This window comes from Ranitomeya imitator, chromosome 6, assembly GCF_032444005.1.
Source record: "Ranitomeya imitator isolate aRanImi1 chromosome 6, aRanImi1.pri, whole genome shotgun sequence".
In the NCBI taxonomy this organism is placed as follows: Eukaryota; Metazoa; Chordata; class Amphibia; order Anura; family Dendrobatidae; genus Ranitomeya; species Ranitomeya imitator.
In genome coordinates, this window is record NC_091287.1 from 13,456,610 (window position 1) to 13,476,323 (window position 19,714).

At 56.5% G+C, this 19,714-nt stretch overlaps 1 protein-coding gene across 1 annotated transcript in view; it reads left to right on the forward strand.

Annotated features, from left to right (window-relative positions):
- The window catches only part of SMARCC1 (SWI/SNF related BAF chromatin remodeling complex subunit C1), a 37,206-nt gene extending 27,269 nt beyond the window's left edge, over positions 1–9,937 (forward strand). Inside the window, exons 19-28 of the mRNA XM_069729158.1 lie at positions 7–66; positions 196–454; positions 683–844; positions 3,162–3,223; positions 3,654–3,774; positions 4,015–4,160; positions 5,650–5,784; positions 6,323–6,578; positions 9,216–9,383; positions 9,512–9,937. Coding sequence (XP_069585259.1) covers positions 7–66; positions 196–454; positions 683–844; positions 3,162–3,223; positions 3,654–3,774; positions 4,015–4,160; positions 5,650–5,784; positions 6,323–6,578; positions 9,216–9,383; positions 9,512–9,606 — 1,464 coding nt within the window. The 3' untranslated portion in view covers positions 9,607–9,937. The remainder of the gene's footprint in view (positions 1–6; positions 67–195; positions 455–682; positions 845–3,161; positions 3,224–3,653; positions 3,775–4,014; positions 4,161–5,649; positions 5,785–6,322; positions 6,579–9,215; positions 9,384–9,511) is intronic.
- The last annotated feature ends 9,777 nt before the right edge of the window (positions 9,938–19,714 follow it).

Sequence of the window (19,714 nt, forward strand, 5' to 3'; positions counted from 1 at the left end):
TCACAGAGCAAATCTGCCAGCGCTGGGAGGGAGTGGACGGAGCAGGAGACTCTGCTTCTCTTAGAGGTGAGTGGCGGCCGCGTCTGGTGCTCGAGGCCGTCCACGTCTGGTGCTCGAGGCCGCCCGCGCCTGGGCTCGTGTTCACAGAATCCAGACATGTCGGGGCTGACGCTCGTTCCTGTCATGTTTTCTCAGGCTCTGGAAATGTACAAAGATGACTGGAACAAGGTGTCGGAGCACGTAGGAAGCCGCACTCAGGACGAATGCATCCTTCACTTCCTCAGACTCCCCATTGAGGACCCTTACCTCGAGAACTCTGATGCTTCCCTCGGACCTCTGGCCTATCAGCCGGTACCTTTCAGTCAGTCTGGCAACCCAGTTATGAGCACGGTTGCCTTCCTGGCCTCGGTGGTGGACCCCAGAGTCGCCGCCGCAGCTGCCAAAGCCGCCTTAGGTAATTCTTGCTGCAGACTCTGTGGCGTTATGGGTTAGAAGACAAGTGTAGAACATTAAGCCCTTTTTGAGATATCTGCTTGCTGTCAGTGAATTGATTACATGCTGTTGGGTTCTGACACACTGTAATGACCCATGCATCGGTGATACTATGGGGCAGGACATAATTCAATGATCCGGATGCATTTACAACCCTGTTCTCATCACGTTTTCCATGTTCTCATCTCAGAGGAGTTCTCCCGGGTGCGTGAAGAGGTTCCTCTGGAGCTGGTGGAGGCGCACATCAAGAAGGTTCAAGAAGCGGCCAAGGCCCTAGGTAAAGTGGATCCCACCTATGGGCTGGAGAGCAGCTGTATAGCAGGAACCGGCCCAGACGAACCAGAGAAACCCAGTGAGTTCAGACACCTGCACAGAGTACTGATCCATAGACGTAGAGGGGTCGTTCGGCACCACTCACTGTCACATCAGGCAGGAGGTGATGGGAACTGACCACGTCACGTCCTTGCCATTGTGGAAGTGAGCATGGCCAGAAAACCCGGCTAAATAGCATAAAGTGCTGCCCTGTGGCTGCAATCTGTTAGTGCATCCCTAGATCCTGCTGTAGACCACTAGATCCTGCTATAGTTAAGTATTCACTTTAGGATGATTTCCGTAATTTCATATTACTGCTTTACTTTCTCCTGGTTGGCTTCAGTCTATTGCACCTCTGCAGTCTGAGAGCGTGCACGTGCCGGCTCCAGTCTATTGCACCTCTGCAGTCTGAGAGCGTGCACGTGCCGGCTCCCATCTATTGCACCTCTGCAGTCTGAGAGCGTGCACGTGCCGGCTCCCGTCACTTGCACCTCTGCAGTCTGAGAGTGTGCACGTGCCGGCTCCCATCTATTGCACCTCTGCAGTCTGAGGGCGTGCACGTGCCGGCTCCCGCTAGTTGCACCTCTGCAGTCTGAGAGCGTGCACGTGCCGGCTCCAGTCTATTGCACCTCTGCAGTCTGAGAGCGTGCACGTGCCGGCTCCCGTCACTTGCACCTCTGCAGTCTGAGAGTGTGCACGTGCCGGCTCCCGCTAGTTGCACCTCTGCAGTCTGAGAGTGTGCACGTGCCGGCTCCCATCTATTGCACCTCTGCAGTCTGAGAGCGTGCACGTGCCGGCTCCCATCTATTGCACCTCTGCAGTCTGAGAGCGTGCACGTGCCGGCTCCCATCTATTGCACCTCTGCAGTCTGAGAGCGTGCACGTGCCGGCTCCCATCTATTGCACCTCTGCAGTCTGAGGGCGTGCACGTGCCGGCTCCCGCTAGTTGCACCTCTGCAGTCTGAGAGCGTGCACGTGCCGGCTCCAGTCTATTGCACCTCTGCAGTCTGAGAGCGTGCACGTGCCGGCTCCCACTAGTTGCACCTCTGCAGTCTGAGAGCGTGCACGTGCCGGCTCCCGTCAGTTGCACCTCTGCAGTCTGAGAGTGTGCACGTGCCGGCTCCCGCTAGTTGCACCTCTGCAGTCTGAGAGTGTGCACGTGCCGGCTCCCGTCTGTCGCACCTCTGCAGTTTGAGGGCGTGCACGTGCCGGCTCCCATCTATTGCACCTCTGCAGTCTGAGAGCGTGCACGTGCCGGCTCCCATCTATTGCACCTCTGCAGTCTGAGAGCGTGCACGTGCCGGCTCCCGCTAGTTGCACCTCTGCAGTCTGAGAGCGTGCACGTGCCGGCTCCCATCTGTCGCACCTCTGCAGTCTGAGAGCGTGCACGTATCGGCTCCCGTCAGTTGCACCTCTGCAGTCTGAGAGCGTGCACGTATCGGCTCCCGTCAGTTGCACGCTCTGCAGTCTGAGAGCGTGCACGTGCCGGCTCCCATCTGTCGCACCTCTGCAGTCTGAGAGCGTGCACGTATCGGCTCCCGTCAGTTGCACCTCTGCAGTCTGAGAGCGTGCACGTATCGGCTCCCGTCAGTTGCACGCTCTGCAGTCTGAGAGCGTGCACGTGCCGGCTCCCGTCTGTCGCACCTCTGCAGTCTGAGAGCGTGCACGTATCGGCTCCCGCTAGTTGCACCTCTGCAGTCTGAGAGCGTGCACGTGCCGGCTCCCATCTGTTGCACCTCTGCAGTCTGAGAGCGTGCATGTGCCGGCTCCCATCTGTCGCACTTCTGCAGTCTGAGAGCGTGCACGTGCCGGCTCCCGTCTGTCGCACCTCTGCAGTCTGAGAGCGTGCACGTATCGGCTCCCGCTAGTTGCACCTCTGCAGTCTGAGATCGTGCACGTATCGGCTCCCGCTAGTTGCACCTCTGCAGTCTGAGAGCGTGCACGTGCCGGCTCCCATCTATTGCACCTCTGCAGTCTGAGAGCGTGCACGTGCCGGCTTCCATCTGTCGCACCTCTGCAGTCTGAGAGCGTGCACGTGCCGGCTTCCATCTGTCGCACCTCTGCAGACTGAGAGCGTGCACGTGCCGGCTCCGTCTGTCGCACTTCTACAGTCTGAGAGCGTGCACGTGCCGGCTCCCATCTGTCGCACTTCTGCAGTCTGAGAGCGTGCACGTGCCGGCTCCCGTCTGTCGCACCTCTGCAGTCTGAGAGCGTGCACGTATCGGCTCCCGTCAGTTGCACGTCTGCAGTCTGAGAGCGTGCACGTGCCGGCTCCAGAGATGAATATGCACACTCTGTAAAGACCGGGCACATTCACTTATGGGGCCGCTTATTAACCCAAAATAACTTTCACCAAAGGTGAAACTACAGAGGAAGAGAAGATGGAAACTGAGACCCCCGAAGCCCCTCAGACCGAGAAGGTGAGTGGTCCTCTCTGAATAACATGCTGGTGATTGCAATTATTGATTAGGGGGGTTCTGGGCTTGTAAGGTGGCGGCTCCGTCACCTGTACTATCAATATAAGATCAGTGGGGGTCCGACACCCAGCACCCATCGATCAGCTATTCGGTGCCGGCTGGATGTTTCCACAACTGCTATCCATCTGGCCAACACCTAGAGCAGCTGATGGATCAGTGGGGGTCCTCAGGATCGGTCCTCATTATTAACAGTAGGGGGTCTACTCCTGGCCTGGATCTGTCCATCCCCTTCTGATTCACTTTCCTCTTGCTGCCTTTCTTCCCACCTGATGAGTGGCACTTGGTATGAGACCCCAAATACAACCAGGTGCAAGCTATGGGGGCTTATTAGTACTGAACCCTCACAGCATCTGAGGTCTTTGAATTATTTCAGAGCGAAGTTAAGAGCGAGAAGGAAAGTGAAACGGAGTCGTGCGAGAAGCCGGAGTCATCGGCAGAGAAGAAACCGGAGGAAGAGGAGGAGAGCGAGGCTGCTCCAGAGGAGAAGATGACCGGTGAGGCGCAGCCTGCTCGTGGGCTCGGGCTGGGGAGGGCGTCTAGTGGGCTCGGGCCGGGGAGGGCGTCTAGTGGGCTCGGGCCGGGGAGGGCGTCTGGTGCTGGGTGGAAGGGGCTGCTTGTGGTCCTAGGGGTGGGGAGCGATTGCGGGTGGGAGGGCTTCTTCTGGGTTCAGGCCGTGGCGTTTCTGGTCACATGAGGATCGTTGATGACCGCAGTTTGTCTTTTCCCCCTTGTAGAAGAAGATTCCGAAGAAACTAAAGAGAATGCCGACTCTACAAAAGAGCCCGACCCTGCCAAGAAGAAGATGGAGAACGATATGAATGAGAGCAATGTAGCAATGGCTGCCGCTGCCGCTCTGGCCTCTGCCGCCACCAAAGCCAAGGTACAGCCCCTGAGTGACTCTGCCGTTACCTGGCAGCCACCGATGGTGTAGACCTGACTAATGGGTCCTGTAGACGCCTTTAACCCCTTCAAGTCGCGGCCCTTTTTCGTTTTTGCATTTTCATTTTTCGCTCCCCTCCTTCCCAGAGCCATAACTTTTTTATTTTTCCATCAATATGGCCATGTGAGGGCTTATTTTTTTGCGGGACGAGTTGTACTTTTGAACGACACCATTGGTTTTACCATGTCTTTTACTAGAAAACGGGAAAAAAATTCCAAGTGCGGTGAAATTGCAAAAAAAGTGCAAACCCACACTTGTTTTTTGTTTGGCTTTTTTGCTAGGTTCACTAAATGCTAATACTGAGCTGATATTATGATTCTCCAGGTCATTACGAGTTCATAGACACCTAACATGACAAGGTTATTTTTTTATCTAAGTGGTGAAAAAAAATTCAAAACTTTGCTTAAAAAAAAATAAAAAAAATTGCGCCATTTTCCGATACCCGAAGCGTCTCCATTTTTCATGATCTGGGGTCGGTTGAGGGCTTATTTTTTGTGTGCCGAGCTGGCGTTTTTAATGATACCATTTCGGTGCAGATACGTTCTTTTGATCGCCCGTTATTGCATTTTAATGCAATGTCACGGCGACTAAAAAAACGTAATTCTGGCGTTTCGGATTTTTTTCTCGCTATGCTGTTTAGCGATCAGGTTAATGCTTTTTTTTTATTGATGGATCGGGCGATTCTGAACGCGGCGATACCAAATACGTGTTGATTTTTTTTATTTGTTTTATTTAGGATGGGGCGAAAGGGGGGTGATTTAAACTTTTATATTTTTTTCAGATTTTTAAAAACCTTTTTTTTTTTACTTGTGCCATGCTTCAATAGCCTCCATGGGAGGCTAGAAGCTGGCATAGCCTGATCGGCTCTGCTACATAGCCGCGATCATCAGATCGCTGCTATGTAGCTGAAATGCAGGTGTGCTGTGAGCGCCGACCACAGGGGGGCGCTCACAGGCCGGCATCAGTAACCATAGAGGTCTCAAGGACCTCTATGGTTACCACCTTGATGGATCGCTGACCCCCGATCATGTGACGGGGGTCGGCGATGACATTTCCGGCTGGAAGCGCCGGTTAAATGCCGCTGTCTGTGTTTGACAGCGGCATTTAACGGGTGAATAGCGATTTCACCCGCCGCTATTGCGCGCACATGTCAGCTGTACAAAATAGCTGACATGTCGCGACTTTGATGTGGGCTCACCGCCGGAGCCCACATCAAAGGGGGTGACACGGCATGCACAGTAATAGTACGGCGCATGTCGTGAAAGGGTTAATGTCGCCGTCCTCAGACGTGGTGCAGAAGTCCTGGCCCTGATCTGCTGACTCTACCTGCCCCTGACATGTCTCCCGGACCCCGCCGGAGGACAGTGAAGTTTGTCATCTGCCGCCTGCTTGTCCTCTGTAGTGATCCGTTCGTTCTCCCTCGTTTCAGCACCTGGCCGCGGTGGAGGAACGTAAAATCAAGTCGCTGGTGGCGCTGCTGGTGGAGACGCAGATGAAGAAGCTGGAGATCAAACTGCGTCATTTTGAGGAGCTGGAGACCATCATGGATCGGGAGAAGGAAGCGGTGAGTGGTCTGTGGAGGGGACGCCGGTGACTGATGCCATTTATGTGGCTGCGTCCCGCTCTGTGCTGAGCTCTGCGGCCCCCTCCTCTTGTGTTGCCAGTGTCGTCTCTGCTTTGTATTTCTGTACAATATAGGTACAGGGTGCACTCTAGCCGTAAGAAAAATAAAAAGAAAGGAAAAAGGGTGCAAGGCCAAGTCCACTATGATATAGCACAAAAAAGGAAGAAAAAAGTATGGACCAAAACAGGCCTGCACAACCATATAACAAGATAACAAAGCATGTTTATTGATCTTGTTATATGGTTGTGCAGGCCTGTTTTGGTCCATTCTTTTTTTCTTCCTTTTTTCTGCTTTGTATTTCTGGCCCCCGCACTTTCTCTGCCCCAGACCCCTGATATCTGTCGTGTCTGGCATCTGATTAGTCCTGACAATCCCCAACATCTCACAGTAAGTGGCAGGAGGGGGGGATGCAGCTGCAGCTCCTCACACGGTGGCGCCTGTGGGGATGGTAGATCCTGATGGACATCTCTGATTTCAGCTGGAGCAGCAGCGTCAGCAGCTCCTCAACGAGCGGCAGAACTTCCATATGGAGCAGCTGAAGTACGCGGAGATGAGGGCGCGACAGCAGATGGAGCAGAACGCACAGCACCCCGCTGGAACCGCCGGTGCAGGAATGGGCCACGTACAGCCCCCCACACACCCCGGAATGATGGGTCAGCAGCAGCAGCCACCAACACAGCCCCCTCCATACGGTCTACACCACCAGATGCCCCCTGCCCACCCGCCACAGCCAGGCATGTATTCTGGGCGTAGGCAGGGGTGGGGTAAGTGAGCGTGTGGCATGAGATGAGGGGCTCGCACGGTGCACACATCGTCCTCGACTTCTCGCCTTTTTTTTTTTTGCTTAGTGTTTTTTTGCTTAGAGAACACAGAAAAACTAGGTGTGCCCATGGAGGGGACCCAGCGCCTCGGCGTGTGTCCATGAAGGAGACCCAGCGCCTTGTCATGTGCCTATGGAGGGGACCCAGCGCCTCGGCGTGTGCCTATGGAGGGGACCCAGCGCCTTGTCGTGTGCCTATGGAGGGGACCCAGCTCCTTGTTGTGTGCCTATGGAGGGGACCCAGCGCCTTGTCGTGTGCCTATGGAGGGGACCCAGCGCCTTGGCGTGTGTTTATGGGGGGGACCCAGCCCCTCGTCGTGTGCCCGTGGAGGGGACCCAGCGCCTTGTCGTGTGCCTATGGAGGGGACCCAGCGCCTCGTCGTGTGCCCGTGGAGGGGACCCAGCGCCTCGTCGTGTGCCCGTGGAGGGGACCCAGCGCCTTGTCGTGTGCCTATGGAGGGGACCCAGCGCCTCGTCGTGTGCCTGTGGAGGGGACCCAGCGCCTCGTCGTGTGCCCGTGGAGGGGACCCAGCGCCTCGTCGTGTGCCCGTGGAGGGGACCCAGCGCCTCGTCGTGTGCCCGTGGAGGGGACCCAGCGCCTTGTCGTGTGCCTATGGAGGGGACCCAGCGCCTCGTCATGTGCCTATGGGGGGGATCCAGCCCCTCGTCGTGTGCCCAGAAGCCCTTTATACCAAGCTGTTTAGAAAAATCAGGTATAGGCAATATCTGGGTTATTTACAAATGTAATAATGGTCAGTAAGAAATTACCAAACCTCTCACCTTCGTAGGGAACTAATAATCCAAGAAATGCAGAACATTTGGAGCAAAGCTATAAAGAAAATGATCCAAGAAACGCAGAGAGGAAACGATTGTAGAAATCCCAGAGCTGCGGCTGCTATGAAATAATATGTACAAAGTCACTTTTACCCCTGAGGAAGCCGCAGCTCTGGTGGCGATACACGCGGGCGGCTCCTCACCTCGCCCCTAGTCACAGGTTCCTCTTTATGTACTTTGGACATATTATTTCATGGCATCCGCAGCTCTGGGATTTCTCCGATCGTTTCCTCACTCTGTTTCTTGGATCATTTTCTTTGTGGCATTGCTCCATCTGCTGCATTTCTTGGATTATTATTTCCCTACGAGGGTGAGATTCTTGGTTATTTCTTACTGACCAGTATTACATTTTCTATTTGTTTGCATATATTGATTAGTGATACTTATCATTCTTTTTCCATTTGTAAATAACCCTGATATTGGATATTTCTATACGGCCTTACAATCGGTATTAGGGGCTTCTTGTGTATTGTCACCATTGGGGCGCATGATGAGGCGTTGGGCCCCCCTCGCTGGCGCACAATGAGGCGTTGGGCCCCCCTCGCTGGCGCACAATGAGGCGTTGGGCCCCCCTCGCTGGCGCACGTTGAGACATTGGGCCCCCCTCACTGGCGCACAATGAGGCGTTGGGGGGCCCCCCTTGCTGGCACACAATGAGGCGTTGGGCCCCCCTCGCTGGCGCACGTTGAGACATTGGGCCCCCCCTCACTGGCGCACGATGAGGCATTGGGCCCCCCTCACTGGCGCACGATGAGGCGTTGGGGGCCCCCCTTGCTGGCACACAATGAGGCTTTGGGCCCCCCTCGCTGGCGCACGTTGAGACATTGGGCCCCCCTCACTGGCGCACGATGAGGCATTGGGCCCCCCTCACTGGCGCACGATGAGGTGTTGGGCCCCCGTCACTGGCGCACGATGAGGCATTGGGCCCCCCTCACTGGCGCTCGATGAGGCGTTGGGCCCCCCTCGCTGGCGCACGTTGAGACATTGGGCCCCCCTCACTGGCGCACGATGAGGCGTTGGGCCCCCCTCACTGGCGCACGATGAGGTGTTGGGCCCCCCTCACTGGCGCACGATGAGGCTTTTGTCCCCCTCGCTGGCGCACGTTGAGACATTGGGCCCCCCTCACTGGCGCACGATGAGGCGTTGGGCCCCTCTCGCAGGCGCACGATGAGGCGTTGGGCCCCTCTCGCAGGCGCACGATGAGGCGTTGGACCCCTCTCGCAGGCGCACGATGAGGCGTTGGGCCCCCCTCGCTGGCGCACGATGAGGCGTTGGGCCCCCCTCGCTGGCGCACAGAGGCGTTGGGCCCCCCCTCACTGGCGCACAATGAGGCGTTGGGGCCCCCCCTCACTGGCGCACAATGAGGCGTTGGGCCCCCCTCACTGGCGCACCTAGATTCTCTGTTGGCCTTTTAGATGTTCTATTGTCTGTGTAGATTGGTCTTGGTATGTGATGAAGCAGATTTCGTCATTCTGGTGATCGCACCGTTTGCTGCTTTTTTCGTGGTTTGGTTATAGTGTGTGCTTGTTTGATCCCATTTATATAGATGCTGCCCTCAGATTTCTGGTCCAGGCACCAGCGTGTCGGGCACATGGACGCCTGCTGGCAGCCTTCAGGCTCTTTCCTGGGTCCGTCCTGTGCCCGGAGATGATGGGAGTGATGGTTTGTGACTGCAGCCTCCATCTTTCCTCGTCTCTAATCTCGTCTCCTCCTGCAGGTCAGATACCCGGACCAAGCTCTCTGATGTCAGGACCACCCATGTCTGGGCGAATTATGCCGAACATGCATCCAGCCGGACCTCCGCACCCCCCACCTCAGTCAGCAATTCCCCCGATGCCAAGCGGCATGATGGGACCACGGCCTCCTATGGCTCCAAATGGCATGTGTAAGCTGCTCACCCCCGTACACGCCTGTCATGATCAGCGTGGCCCCCTTGTGTGAGGCCTAACCCAGCTCTGGCTGGGGATGTGCGAAACCTGCAGATTTGTAAACTGATATCTCTTCTCCCCACAGACCCGGCTGCTCAACCTCCAGCGCAGCAGCCGCCTCCACCCAGCGACGGACAGACACCACCCCCCATGGTGCCGCCGGCACCCTCTGCACCATAGAAGGGCTGGCGAGACCCCCGCATCGTCTGAGTGACATTGTGGTTTTAATCTAAAAATTCATGTAAGCGCCCGGCTGTACGTGACCAGTGACGTGCGGCCAGTGGCTCCGCACGGCGAGCGGCTCTGCGCTCCTCCGGTACTATTTATTGCACAGCAGCCATCCCGGATTAACACTTCAGGTTATCGCCCAGGTTTTAGTTTCTCCCTGTAGCAGAGCTCATCTTGGCGGGGGTTTGTTGCATGTTCAATGGTTTGGGGTTTTTTTTTTTTGTTTTTTGTTTTTTTTTTTCCTGCCATTTTATGTTTATAATAAAAGTTCCTAAGTGAATGGTGAGCGGCTGTCCTGCTGGGCCGGGGCCTGGGGCCGTCCTGCTGGGCCGGGGCCTGGGGCCGTCCTGCTGGGCCTGGGGCCGTCCTGCTGGGCCTGGGGCCTGGGGCCGTCCTGCTGGGCCTGGGGCCTGGGGCCGTCCTGCTGGGCCTGGGGCCTGGGGCCGTCCTGCTGGGCCTGGGGCCTGGGGCCGTCCTGCTGGGCCTGGGGCCTGGGGCCGTCCTGCTGGGCCTGGGGCCTGGGGCCGTCCTGCTGGGCCTGGGGCCGTCCTGGCATTAGTCGTCCACTGGGGGCAGCTCAGTGTAGTTCATGTTCCCGTTTCTCCATCCAGGAGTGCGGTACGTTACTGGATTGGTCACGCTCTACTTTTCATTGTCTTTCCAGACTAACCTGTGTATTGTGCATTTACTCCAGTTACATCCAAACCTGCAGTTGCTAATCTTCCACAGCATTGTGTTTATACACTAGTCACCACCAGAGCTGCAGTTGCAGCTTTTCTTGTGTCCCTTACCTGGGTAGTGTGTGTATATGGTGCACTGCGGGAGATGGAGCTGCATCCTCTGTACTCGCCTTGGATCGGCTTGTTCAGAGCAGCAAACTGGAGTGATAGTAACTGGAGTAGGAGTGTAGCTGTAACCTGTGTAATGCTGCACTCTCTGGCGGTAATGGTGATCTGTGTCTGCAGAGCGTTGCCCCTCCACACTGCCGCCAACACTTTTCCTCCCTCCGGTAACGGTTCCCTCATTCTGGGCTGTCTCCTTGCTTGTGGACTCAGCTCTGAGCACGTTGGCACTTCTCTGCTGCAACGCCTGGGACACCGGGGGTCTGTATCATGAACTGGTTCTAAGTCGCTTAGTGCCCTGGAGGCTTCGCTGCGCTCTGCAACCCCCGATCCGTGTGACCCGTAGGCTCTGCCATCCCAGATTTGTGTGACCCGGAGGCTCCGCCGCGCTCTTCCACCCCTGATCCGTGTGACCCGGAGGCTCCGCCGCACTCTGCCACTTCCGATCCGTGTGATCCGGAGTCTCCGCCGCGCTCTGCCAATTCCGATCCGTGTGACCCGGAGGCTCCGCCGTGCTTTGCCACCCGTGATCCGTGTGATCCAGAGGCTCCGCCGTGCTCTTCCACCCCTGATCCGTGTGACCCGGAGGCTCCGCCGTGCTCTTCCACCCCTGATCCGTGTGACCCGGAGGCTCCGCCGCGCTGTGCCACTTCCGATCCGTGTGATCCGGGGTCTCCGCCGCGCTCTGCCACTTCCGATCCGTGTGACCCAGAGGCTCCGCCGTGCTTTGCCACCCCTGATCCGTGTGACCCGGAGGCTCCGCCGTGCTCTTCCACCCCTGATCCGTGTGACCCGGAGGCTCCGCCGTGCTCTTCCACCCCTGATCCGTGTGACCCGGAGGCTCCGCCGTGCTCTTCCACCCCTGATCCGTGTGACCCGGAGGCTCCGCCGTGCTCTTCCACCCCTGATCCGTATGACCCGGAGGCTCCGCCGTGCTCTTCCACCCCTGATCCGTGTGACCCGGAGGCTCCGCCGTGCTCTTCCACCCCTGATCCGTGTGACCCGGAGGCTCCGCCGTGCTCTTCCACCCCTGATCCGTGTGACCCGGAGGCTCCGCCGTGCTCTTCCACCCCTGATCCGTGTGACCCGGAGGCTCCGCCGTGCTCTTCCACCCCTGATCCGTGTGACCCGGAGGCTCCGCCGCGCTCTGCCACTTCCGATCCGTGTGATCCGGGGTCTCCGCCGCGCTCTGCCACTTCCGATCCGTGTGACCCGGAGGCTCCGCCGTGCTTTGCCACCCCTGATCCGGGGGCTCCGCCGTGCGCTTCCACCCCTGATCCGTGTGACCCGGAGGCTCCGCCGTGCTCTTCCACCCCTGATCCGTGTGACCCGGAGGCTCCGCCGCGCTCTGCCACTTCCGATCCGTGTGATCCGGGGTCTCCGCCGCGCTCTGCCACTTCCGATCCGTGTGACCCGGAGGCTCCGCCGTGCTTTGCCACCCCTGATCCGGGGGCTCCGCCGTGCGCTTCCACCCCTGATCCGTGTGACCCGGAGGCTCCGCCGTGCTCTTCCACCCCTGATCCGTGTGACCCGGAGGCTCCGCCGTGCTTTGCCACCCCTGATCCGTGTGACCCGGAGGCTCCACCGTGCTCGGCCACAACCATTTGTTAAATAGGTCTAGAAAAGAAACCAGAGTTTTTGTGATTGTTGTTAATCTACAGATTTTATATTTGTATGAAATCTGCAATCGGCGGCCGCAGCGCTGCGACTTCTGGGGCTCCGCAGATGGCGGCCGCTCTACTGATCGCCTGAGGATTACATGGAAATGATCAGAATTTCTCCTATTTTGACCATGGAGAGTTGTTTGTAGATGTCACGGTGGTGAAGTGGGGTCTGCTGGGGTCGTGTCACGGTAGTGGGGTGATGGGGTGGGGTCACTAGGGCTCTGTGAGTCGAGAGGAATAGAGACGGCCGACAGATCCAGGGAGCTGCTGATACGCACCCTGGTCGAGCAGGACATAGAGCAAAGTGCTGGAACATCTGGGCAATGAGAGAGCCCACCTCAGAGGGACCCAGGAATGCCAGCTCTTGCACCGGAGATGCCTGATGGAAATGTCAGCAATACCAGTGCTGAGGAGCCTATGGACTGTACTTTGCAAATGGACTTACAACGGCTGGGAACAAGTTATCCCAATCTGTGCATGCAGCTTATTCTACAGTACCGACAGGCTGAGAGAGAGGCTGCCGAACGCCGGGACTGACAGGCTGATAGAGGCTGCAGGACGACAGGCTGATAGAGGCTGCAGGACGCCAGGCTGCTGCTGCAGGACACCTTGACCGGGCTGAGAGAGCGGCTGCAGAACGCCAGGAGGACAGAATGTTCCAGCTTCAGATGGCTCAACTAGAGCGGGGTATCAGTCCTCAGATAACCCCCTCCCAGGACATAAATCCAAGGAGGCCACTTCTTGAAAACTTCCCTGTGATGGAGAAGGATACAGACTTCGATACTTTCCTGTGGGGATTTGAAAAAACCTGCAGGCAGTACCATCTACCCCGTGAGCAGTGGGCGCAGTATCTAACCCCAGGGTTGAGAGGAAAAGCCCTGGAAGTTTTTGCTGGCCTCCCACCAGAGCTAGATGCAAACTATGAGGCCATAAAAAAGGCCCTGATCAGGAAATACAACCTGACACCAGAAGTGTATCATAGAAAGTTCCGGAACCTACAACGTGGATCAACTGACAGCTATGCGGATGTTGTGAGCACCTTGAGGACCACATTCCACCAATGGATTAGGGGCCTTTCTGTTAACAGTTTTGAGGACTTAACGGATCTTCTGGTCAAGGATCAGTTTCTTCACATGTGCCCCACAGATGTACGACAATTTGTGTGTGATCGGGAGCCACAAACTGCGGATCAGGCTGCAAGGATTGCAGACTGCTATGTGGCTAACAGGATGCCTGAGGTGCGGAAGCCATCGGGATTCAGCTGGAGGGGAGGTAAGTCAAACGGGGACCCTTCTCCCTCTGCCGGCCGATCACCAGTGCTGTCCAAGCCCACCTTCTATGGGGCCCCGGGGAATAGACATCCTCTAGGCGATGCACGCCGGTGCTTCTGCAACAAAGTGGGACATGTTAGCGCTGTCTGCCCTGATAGGGAGAAATGCCCAATGTGATGAGGGAACAGCCGCCATCTTGGAACAGGCATGCTATCAGATTGGCGTGACTCCATTTTGTCTCCTGGACACAGGAGTGCTCCTGGCCCCCACCTTTGCTAATGAATAGAGTTCCTATTAGTATGCTAACGGGCTGAGCTCAGTGTAAACTGTAGACGGTAGTTCAAAGCCCCATGAGGAAACCACGCCACCAGGGGGCTTGGAAATGCTTGGGGGCTTAATTAAAACACGCATGCCAAGTGGCCACTGGATACACATCTATTATGGCAGCCCAGCCAAACCGTCTCCAACATGGAATTGTGAATTATGGACGCATCGTCCGAGGTACAGGCTCATAAAAAATATTCTCATTACCCTAAAGAAATTGTACATCCAACAGTGTGACTCCCGTGACGGTGGAAGGTCTGAAACCCGAGATATAGGGATCAGCCTCCCACAGGGACCGAATGGGTCCAGGTTTGATCCCAGTACGACCGGCAGAACAAACCACAGGCGCTGGTACTGCCCGTGTGCTGATCCGATCATCCTGAGAGAAGTTATCCCATTTATTAGATATTGGAATAAATCTTGCAGTGAGACAGAGGGGGTGGAGATTGCTAAGCCCACCCAGCTGCAGGCAGGGGGGCTCAGCCAGGTATAAGAAGAAGCTGAGGTCACTGGGAGGGTCTCACTCCACAGAAGAAGATGATGATGATGACATCTTAAGGAACAGGGTATGCCAGCCAGGGGGGAGCAAGCACATGCTTTCTGGGGGCTGCCCGGCAACTAAGTTTTTGGACCTGCGGAATGCTATGCCCCCCGGCTTCCACAAGCGACCTTCGACCTGGTAAATGGACCTCCAGCTTTATACCTTTAAGCCTTGTATTATTGTTGTTATATTGTACTCTGACTGTAACTCTTGATATATTGTGATTGTATATTTCTTGTAATTATCTAGTGCGCCCTTAAGGCAATTAAATCATAAATTAATTTTGGGCTGATCCTTTTACTCTGATTGCGAATCTTAGAATACCCAGGGTGGGTAACAGGGCAGTCTCCCCGGCGGCCATTTGCTCTAGGTGCAGTCCCTTTACTGACCTGAGAGACAAAGGGGGCGCCGGAGAGCTGGACCTGTGTAGTGACGTCACGGATTGGTGACGTGGGAGGAAGGGGTAATCCTTCACAGTGGTGGCAGCGTACGTGGGATCAGAGTAATAGTGTGCGTGGGACCCCTACTCCCAGACACTAAAGACTACCAGTGGTAACTTTCACTGCTGGGGTCTTAAGGTCAGCCCAGCACTAGACGGTCAGAGTATAGATATAATAAGTTGTGTGCAAGGTCAGGGGTACAGCTGTGTCAGTAACCAGAGGTTCCAAAGATGGCGGAGGGCACCAGGAGTGCAGTGAGGGCGCAGGCCAGTGCTATGGCCTATGAGGAGGTGGTGGTGGACGGTACTGTTCCAGGCGAGGGGGAGCTCAGCCCAGACTCCCCAAGGAGCCAGCCACCCGTGCTTAGTCCGGCAAGGGACTACCCACCACCTACCCGCCCCAGCCTGTCCACATCAGCGGCCCTTGTTGCAGCGGCAGTAGCACGTCTCGAGGCGGGTAATGAAGACGCCTATATGAGACTCATGGCAGCTGCAGAGAAAGCAGCGGAGGCCGAGCGTGCAGAACGCCGTGAAGCGACAGAGCGAGAGAGGGCAGAACGCCGTGAGGCAGCGGAGCGGGCAGAGAGAGCTGCTGAGCGGGCAGCGGAGCAAGCAGCGGCAGAGAGAGCAGCGGAGCGCCAGCACCGACTGGAGATGGCTCAACGCGGGCTCCCGCTGGACGCCCCAGCACCGCCAGAGTCCAGGGTTTCCAAAGTCCGGGCCGAGGACTTCCCTCTGCTTGAGAAGGATGGAGACCTGGATTCCTTCTTGCTGGCCTTTGAAAGGACCTGCCTTCAACACCATCTGGCCCCGGATCAGTGGGCAAGATACCTGACCCCCCGTTTGAGGGGTAAGTCCCTGGAGGTTTTGGGGGACTTACCTGCCGGGGCGGAGCAGGACTACAGCAGCATCAAGCGGGCGCTGATCCAGCACTACAACCTCACCCCAGAGTCCTACCGCAAGAAGTTCCGGAGCCTGCAGCGGGGCCCAAAGGACACCTGGACCTCTGTCCACTCCCAGTCGCTCCGGGAAATGCTTCATATTAACGGTAGTGGACTATGCCACTCGGTACCCGGAGGCGGTCGCTTTGTCATCCATTCGGGCTGACAAAGTGGCCACTGCCTTACTGGAGATCTTCTCCAGAGTGGGGTTTCCCCAGGAAATGCTCACCGACCGAGGGACCCAGTTCATGTCCCAGCTGATGGAGTCTCTCTGTAAGCAGATCCAGGTGCAACATCTGGTAGCCAGCCCGTATCACCCACAGACCAATGGCCTGTGTGAGCGGTTCAACGGCACCTTAAAGCAGATGCTTAAGATGTTGGTCGACTCCCACGGGAGAGATTGGGAGCGGTATCTCCCACACCTTCTATTTGCCTACCGGGAGGTTCCACAGGCCTCAACGGGGTTCTCCCCCTTTGAGCTCCTGTATGGGCGACGTGTACGGGGGCCCCTTGCTCTAGTGAAGGAAGCGTGGGAAGGAGATTTGGCCACCCCTGGAGTGTCGGCCATTGAGTATGTTGTGCGCTTCCGGGACAGAATGACGGCCTTGACGCAGCTGGTGCATGACAATATGGCCCAGGCCCAAGCTGACCAGAAGCGGTGGTACGACCAGAATGCTTGTGAGAGGACCTACCAGGTGGGTCAAAAGGTGTGGGTACTGGTCCCCGTCCCACAAAACAAGCTTCAGGCAGCCTGGGAGGGTCCATACCTCGTGCACCAGCAGCTCAACGCCGTCACCTATCTGGTCACCCTGGACCACGCCCGTGGAAGGAGGAAGGCCTTTCACGTGAACATGATGAAAGCACATCATGAGCAGGAGGCTTGTGCCCACCCAGTGTGCAACCTCCCGGAGGAAGGGGAGGTAGAAACCCTCCTGGATCTGCTTACCCAAGTCAAGGCGGGTGGATCCATCGAGGATGTGGAGGTTGGCCACCAGCTTTCGGAGGACCAACGTTCCCAGCTGGGGGTCACCCTACACCCCTTTCAGGAGCTGTTTAGCAGCCTGCCCGGAAGGACTGAGGCAGCCGTCCACGATGTGGACACCGGCAATCACCCCCCGATCCGGCGTTCAGCATATCGGGTCTCTCTCGAGGTGCAGCAGCACATGCGCCAAGAGATAGACGAGATGCTGAAGCTGGGGGTGATCCAAGCATCCAACAGCGCGTGGGCTTCGCCGGTAGTCCTCGTCCCTAAAAAGGACCGGACTACGCGGTTCTGCGTGGACTACCGGGGGCTCAACGCTGTGACGGTCACTGATGCGTACCCAATGCCGCGCATCGATGACCTGCTCGATCAGCTGGCCGGGGCCAAGTACCTGACCATCATGGATCTGAGCAGGGGATATTGGCAGATTCCCCTGACCCCTAAGGCACGGGAACGCTCTGCCTTTATCACCCCATTTGGACTGTACGAGTCCACGGTGATGCCCTTCGGCATGAAGAATGCCCCTGCCACTTTTCAGCGGATGGTCAACACGCTGCTCAAGGGACTGGAAGGGTATGCGACTGCGTACCTGGATGACATTGCCATCTTCAGTCCCACCTGGGAAGATCACCTACAGCACCTGGCGCAGGTGTTGGGGAGGATCCAGAGGGCAGGGTTGACCATTAAGCCAGAAAAGTGCCAGCTGGGTATGAGTGAGGTCCAGTACCTGGGACACCGGGTAGGTGGGGGAGCTCTGAAGCCAGAGCCCGGGAAGGTGGATGCCATCACCTCCTGGCCCTCCCCCAGGACCAAGAAGCAGGTGATGTCCTTCTTGGGGACGGCCGGGTACTATAGGAGGTTTGTTCCACACTATAGCACCCTGGCCAAGCCCCTGACGGACCTCACCAAGAAGAAGCTGCCCGTCGCAGTCGACTGGACAGTCGCCTGCGAGACAGCTTTCCAGGCGCTCAAAACCGCCTTGTCTAGCTCTCCTGTACTACAGGCAGCCGACTTCACGCGGCCGTTCGTAGTACAGACCGACGCCAGTGACTTTGGCCTCGGTGCTGTGCTCAGCCAGGTCGACACTACGGGACATGAACACCCCGTTTTGTACCTGAGCCGGAAGCTCCTGCCGAGGGAAGTGGCCTATTCCACGATGGAGAAGGAATGTCTGGCAATTGTATGGGCCCTGCAACGTCTGCAGCCATACTTGTACGGACGCCACTTCACCATGGAAACAGACCACAACCCCCTCAGCTGGTTACACTCGGTCTCTGGGACGAATGGGAGGTTGCTACGCTGGAGCCTGGCTCTCCAGCAGTATCACTTCAGCATCCGCCACAGAAGTGGCAGAGACCATGGTAATGCTGATGGGTTGTCCCGGCAAGGAGAAGGTGCGGAAGGGCGCATGGGGGAACACAGGAATGTGATGCCCCCTAGCGCCCTCTAAAGCAGGGAGGTGTGATGAGGGAACAGCCGCCATCTTGGAACAGGCATGCTATCAGATTGGCGTGACTCCATTTTGTCTCCTGGACACAGGAGTGCTCCTGGCCCCCACCTTTGCTAATGAATAGAGTTCCTATTAGTATGCTAACGGGCTGAGCTCAGTGTAAACTGTAGACGGTAGTTCAAAGCCCCATGAGGAAACCACGCCACCAGGGGGCTTGGAAATGCTTGGGGGCTTAATTAAAACACGCATGCCAAGTGGCCACTGGATACACATCTATTATGGCAGCCCAGCCAAACCGTCTCCAACATGGAATTGTGAATTATGGACGCATCGTCCGAGGTACAGGCTCATAAAAAATATTCTCATTACCCTAAAGAAATTGTACATCCAACAGTGTGACTCCCGTGACGGTGGAAGGTCTGAAACCCGAGATATAGGGATCAGCCTCCCACAGGGACCGAATGGGTCCAGGTTTGATCCCAGTACGACCGGCAGAACAAACCACAGGCGCTGGTACTGCCCGTGTGCTGATCCGATCATCCTGAGAGAAGTTATCCCATTTATTAGATATTGGAATAAATCTTGCAGTGAGACAGAGGGGGTGGAGATTGCTAAGCCCACCCAGCTGCAGGCAGGGGGGCTCAGCCAGGTATAAGAAGAAGCTGAGGTCACTGGGAGGGTCTCACTCCACAGAAGAAGATGATGATGATGACATCTTAAGGAACAGGGTATGCCAGCCAGGGGGGAGCAAGCACATGCTTTCTGGGGGCTGCCCGGCAACTAAGTTTTTGGACCTGCGGAATGCTATGCCCCCCGGCTTCCACAAGCGACCTTCGACCTGGTAAATGGACCTCCAGCTTTATACCTTTAAGCCTTGTATTATTGTTGTTATATTGTACTCTGACTGTAACTCTTGATATATTGTGATTGTATATTTCTTGTAATTATCTAGTGCGCCCTTAAGGCAATTAAATCATAAATTAATTTTGGGCTGATCCTTTTACTCTGATTGCGAATCTTAGAATACCCAGGGTGGGTAACGGCAGTCTCCCCGGCGGCCATTTGCTCTAGGTGCAGTCCCTTTACTGACCTGAGAGACAAAGGGGGCGCCGGAGAGCTGGACCTGTGTAGTGACGTCACGGATTGGTGACGTGGGAGGAAGGGGTAATCCTTCACACCCAACTACCACCACAAAGCCGTCTGTGCCCCCACCGTCTGCCCTCTTTGTAGCCGGCTCTGATGCGAGGGCAAATGAGAACTGTCAACCTGTCACTGTTGGCAATAAAGTCAGCATTGGTCTCAGAGACACTGGGGCAGAGGTGACCCTGGTGCGTCCAGCCATGATAACCCCTGCAGATATCATACCAGGAAAGACTGTGTCTATAACCGGGATTGGAGGGGTCAGCCCTGCCGTGCCCATGGCCCATGTGTACCTGGACTGGGGAGCAGGGAAAGGACTGAGAGAAGTGGGAGTATCAGAGGCTATTCCCACCAATGTGTTGCTAGGCACAGACCTGGGGAGGATGGTGTCCCACTATGTTCCTCCCTTGCAAGTAAATGATGCAGAGAAGGCGGAAGAAAGTGACCCACCTGAGATCCCGTGAGA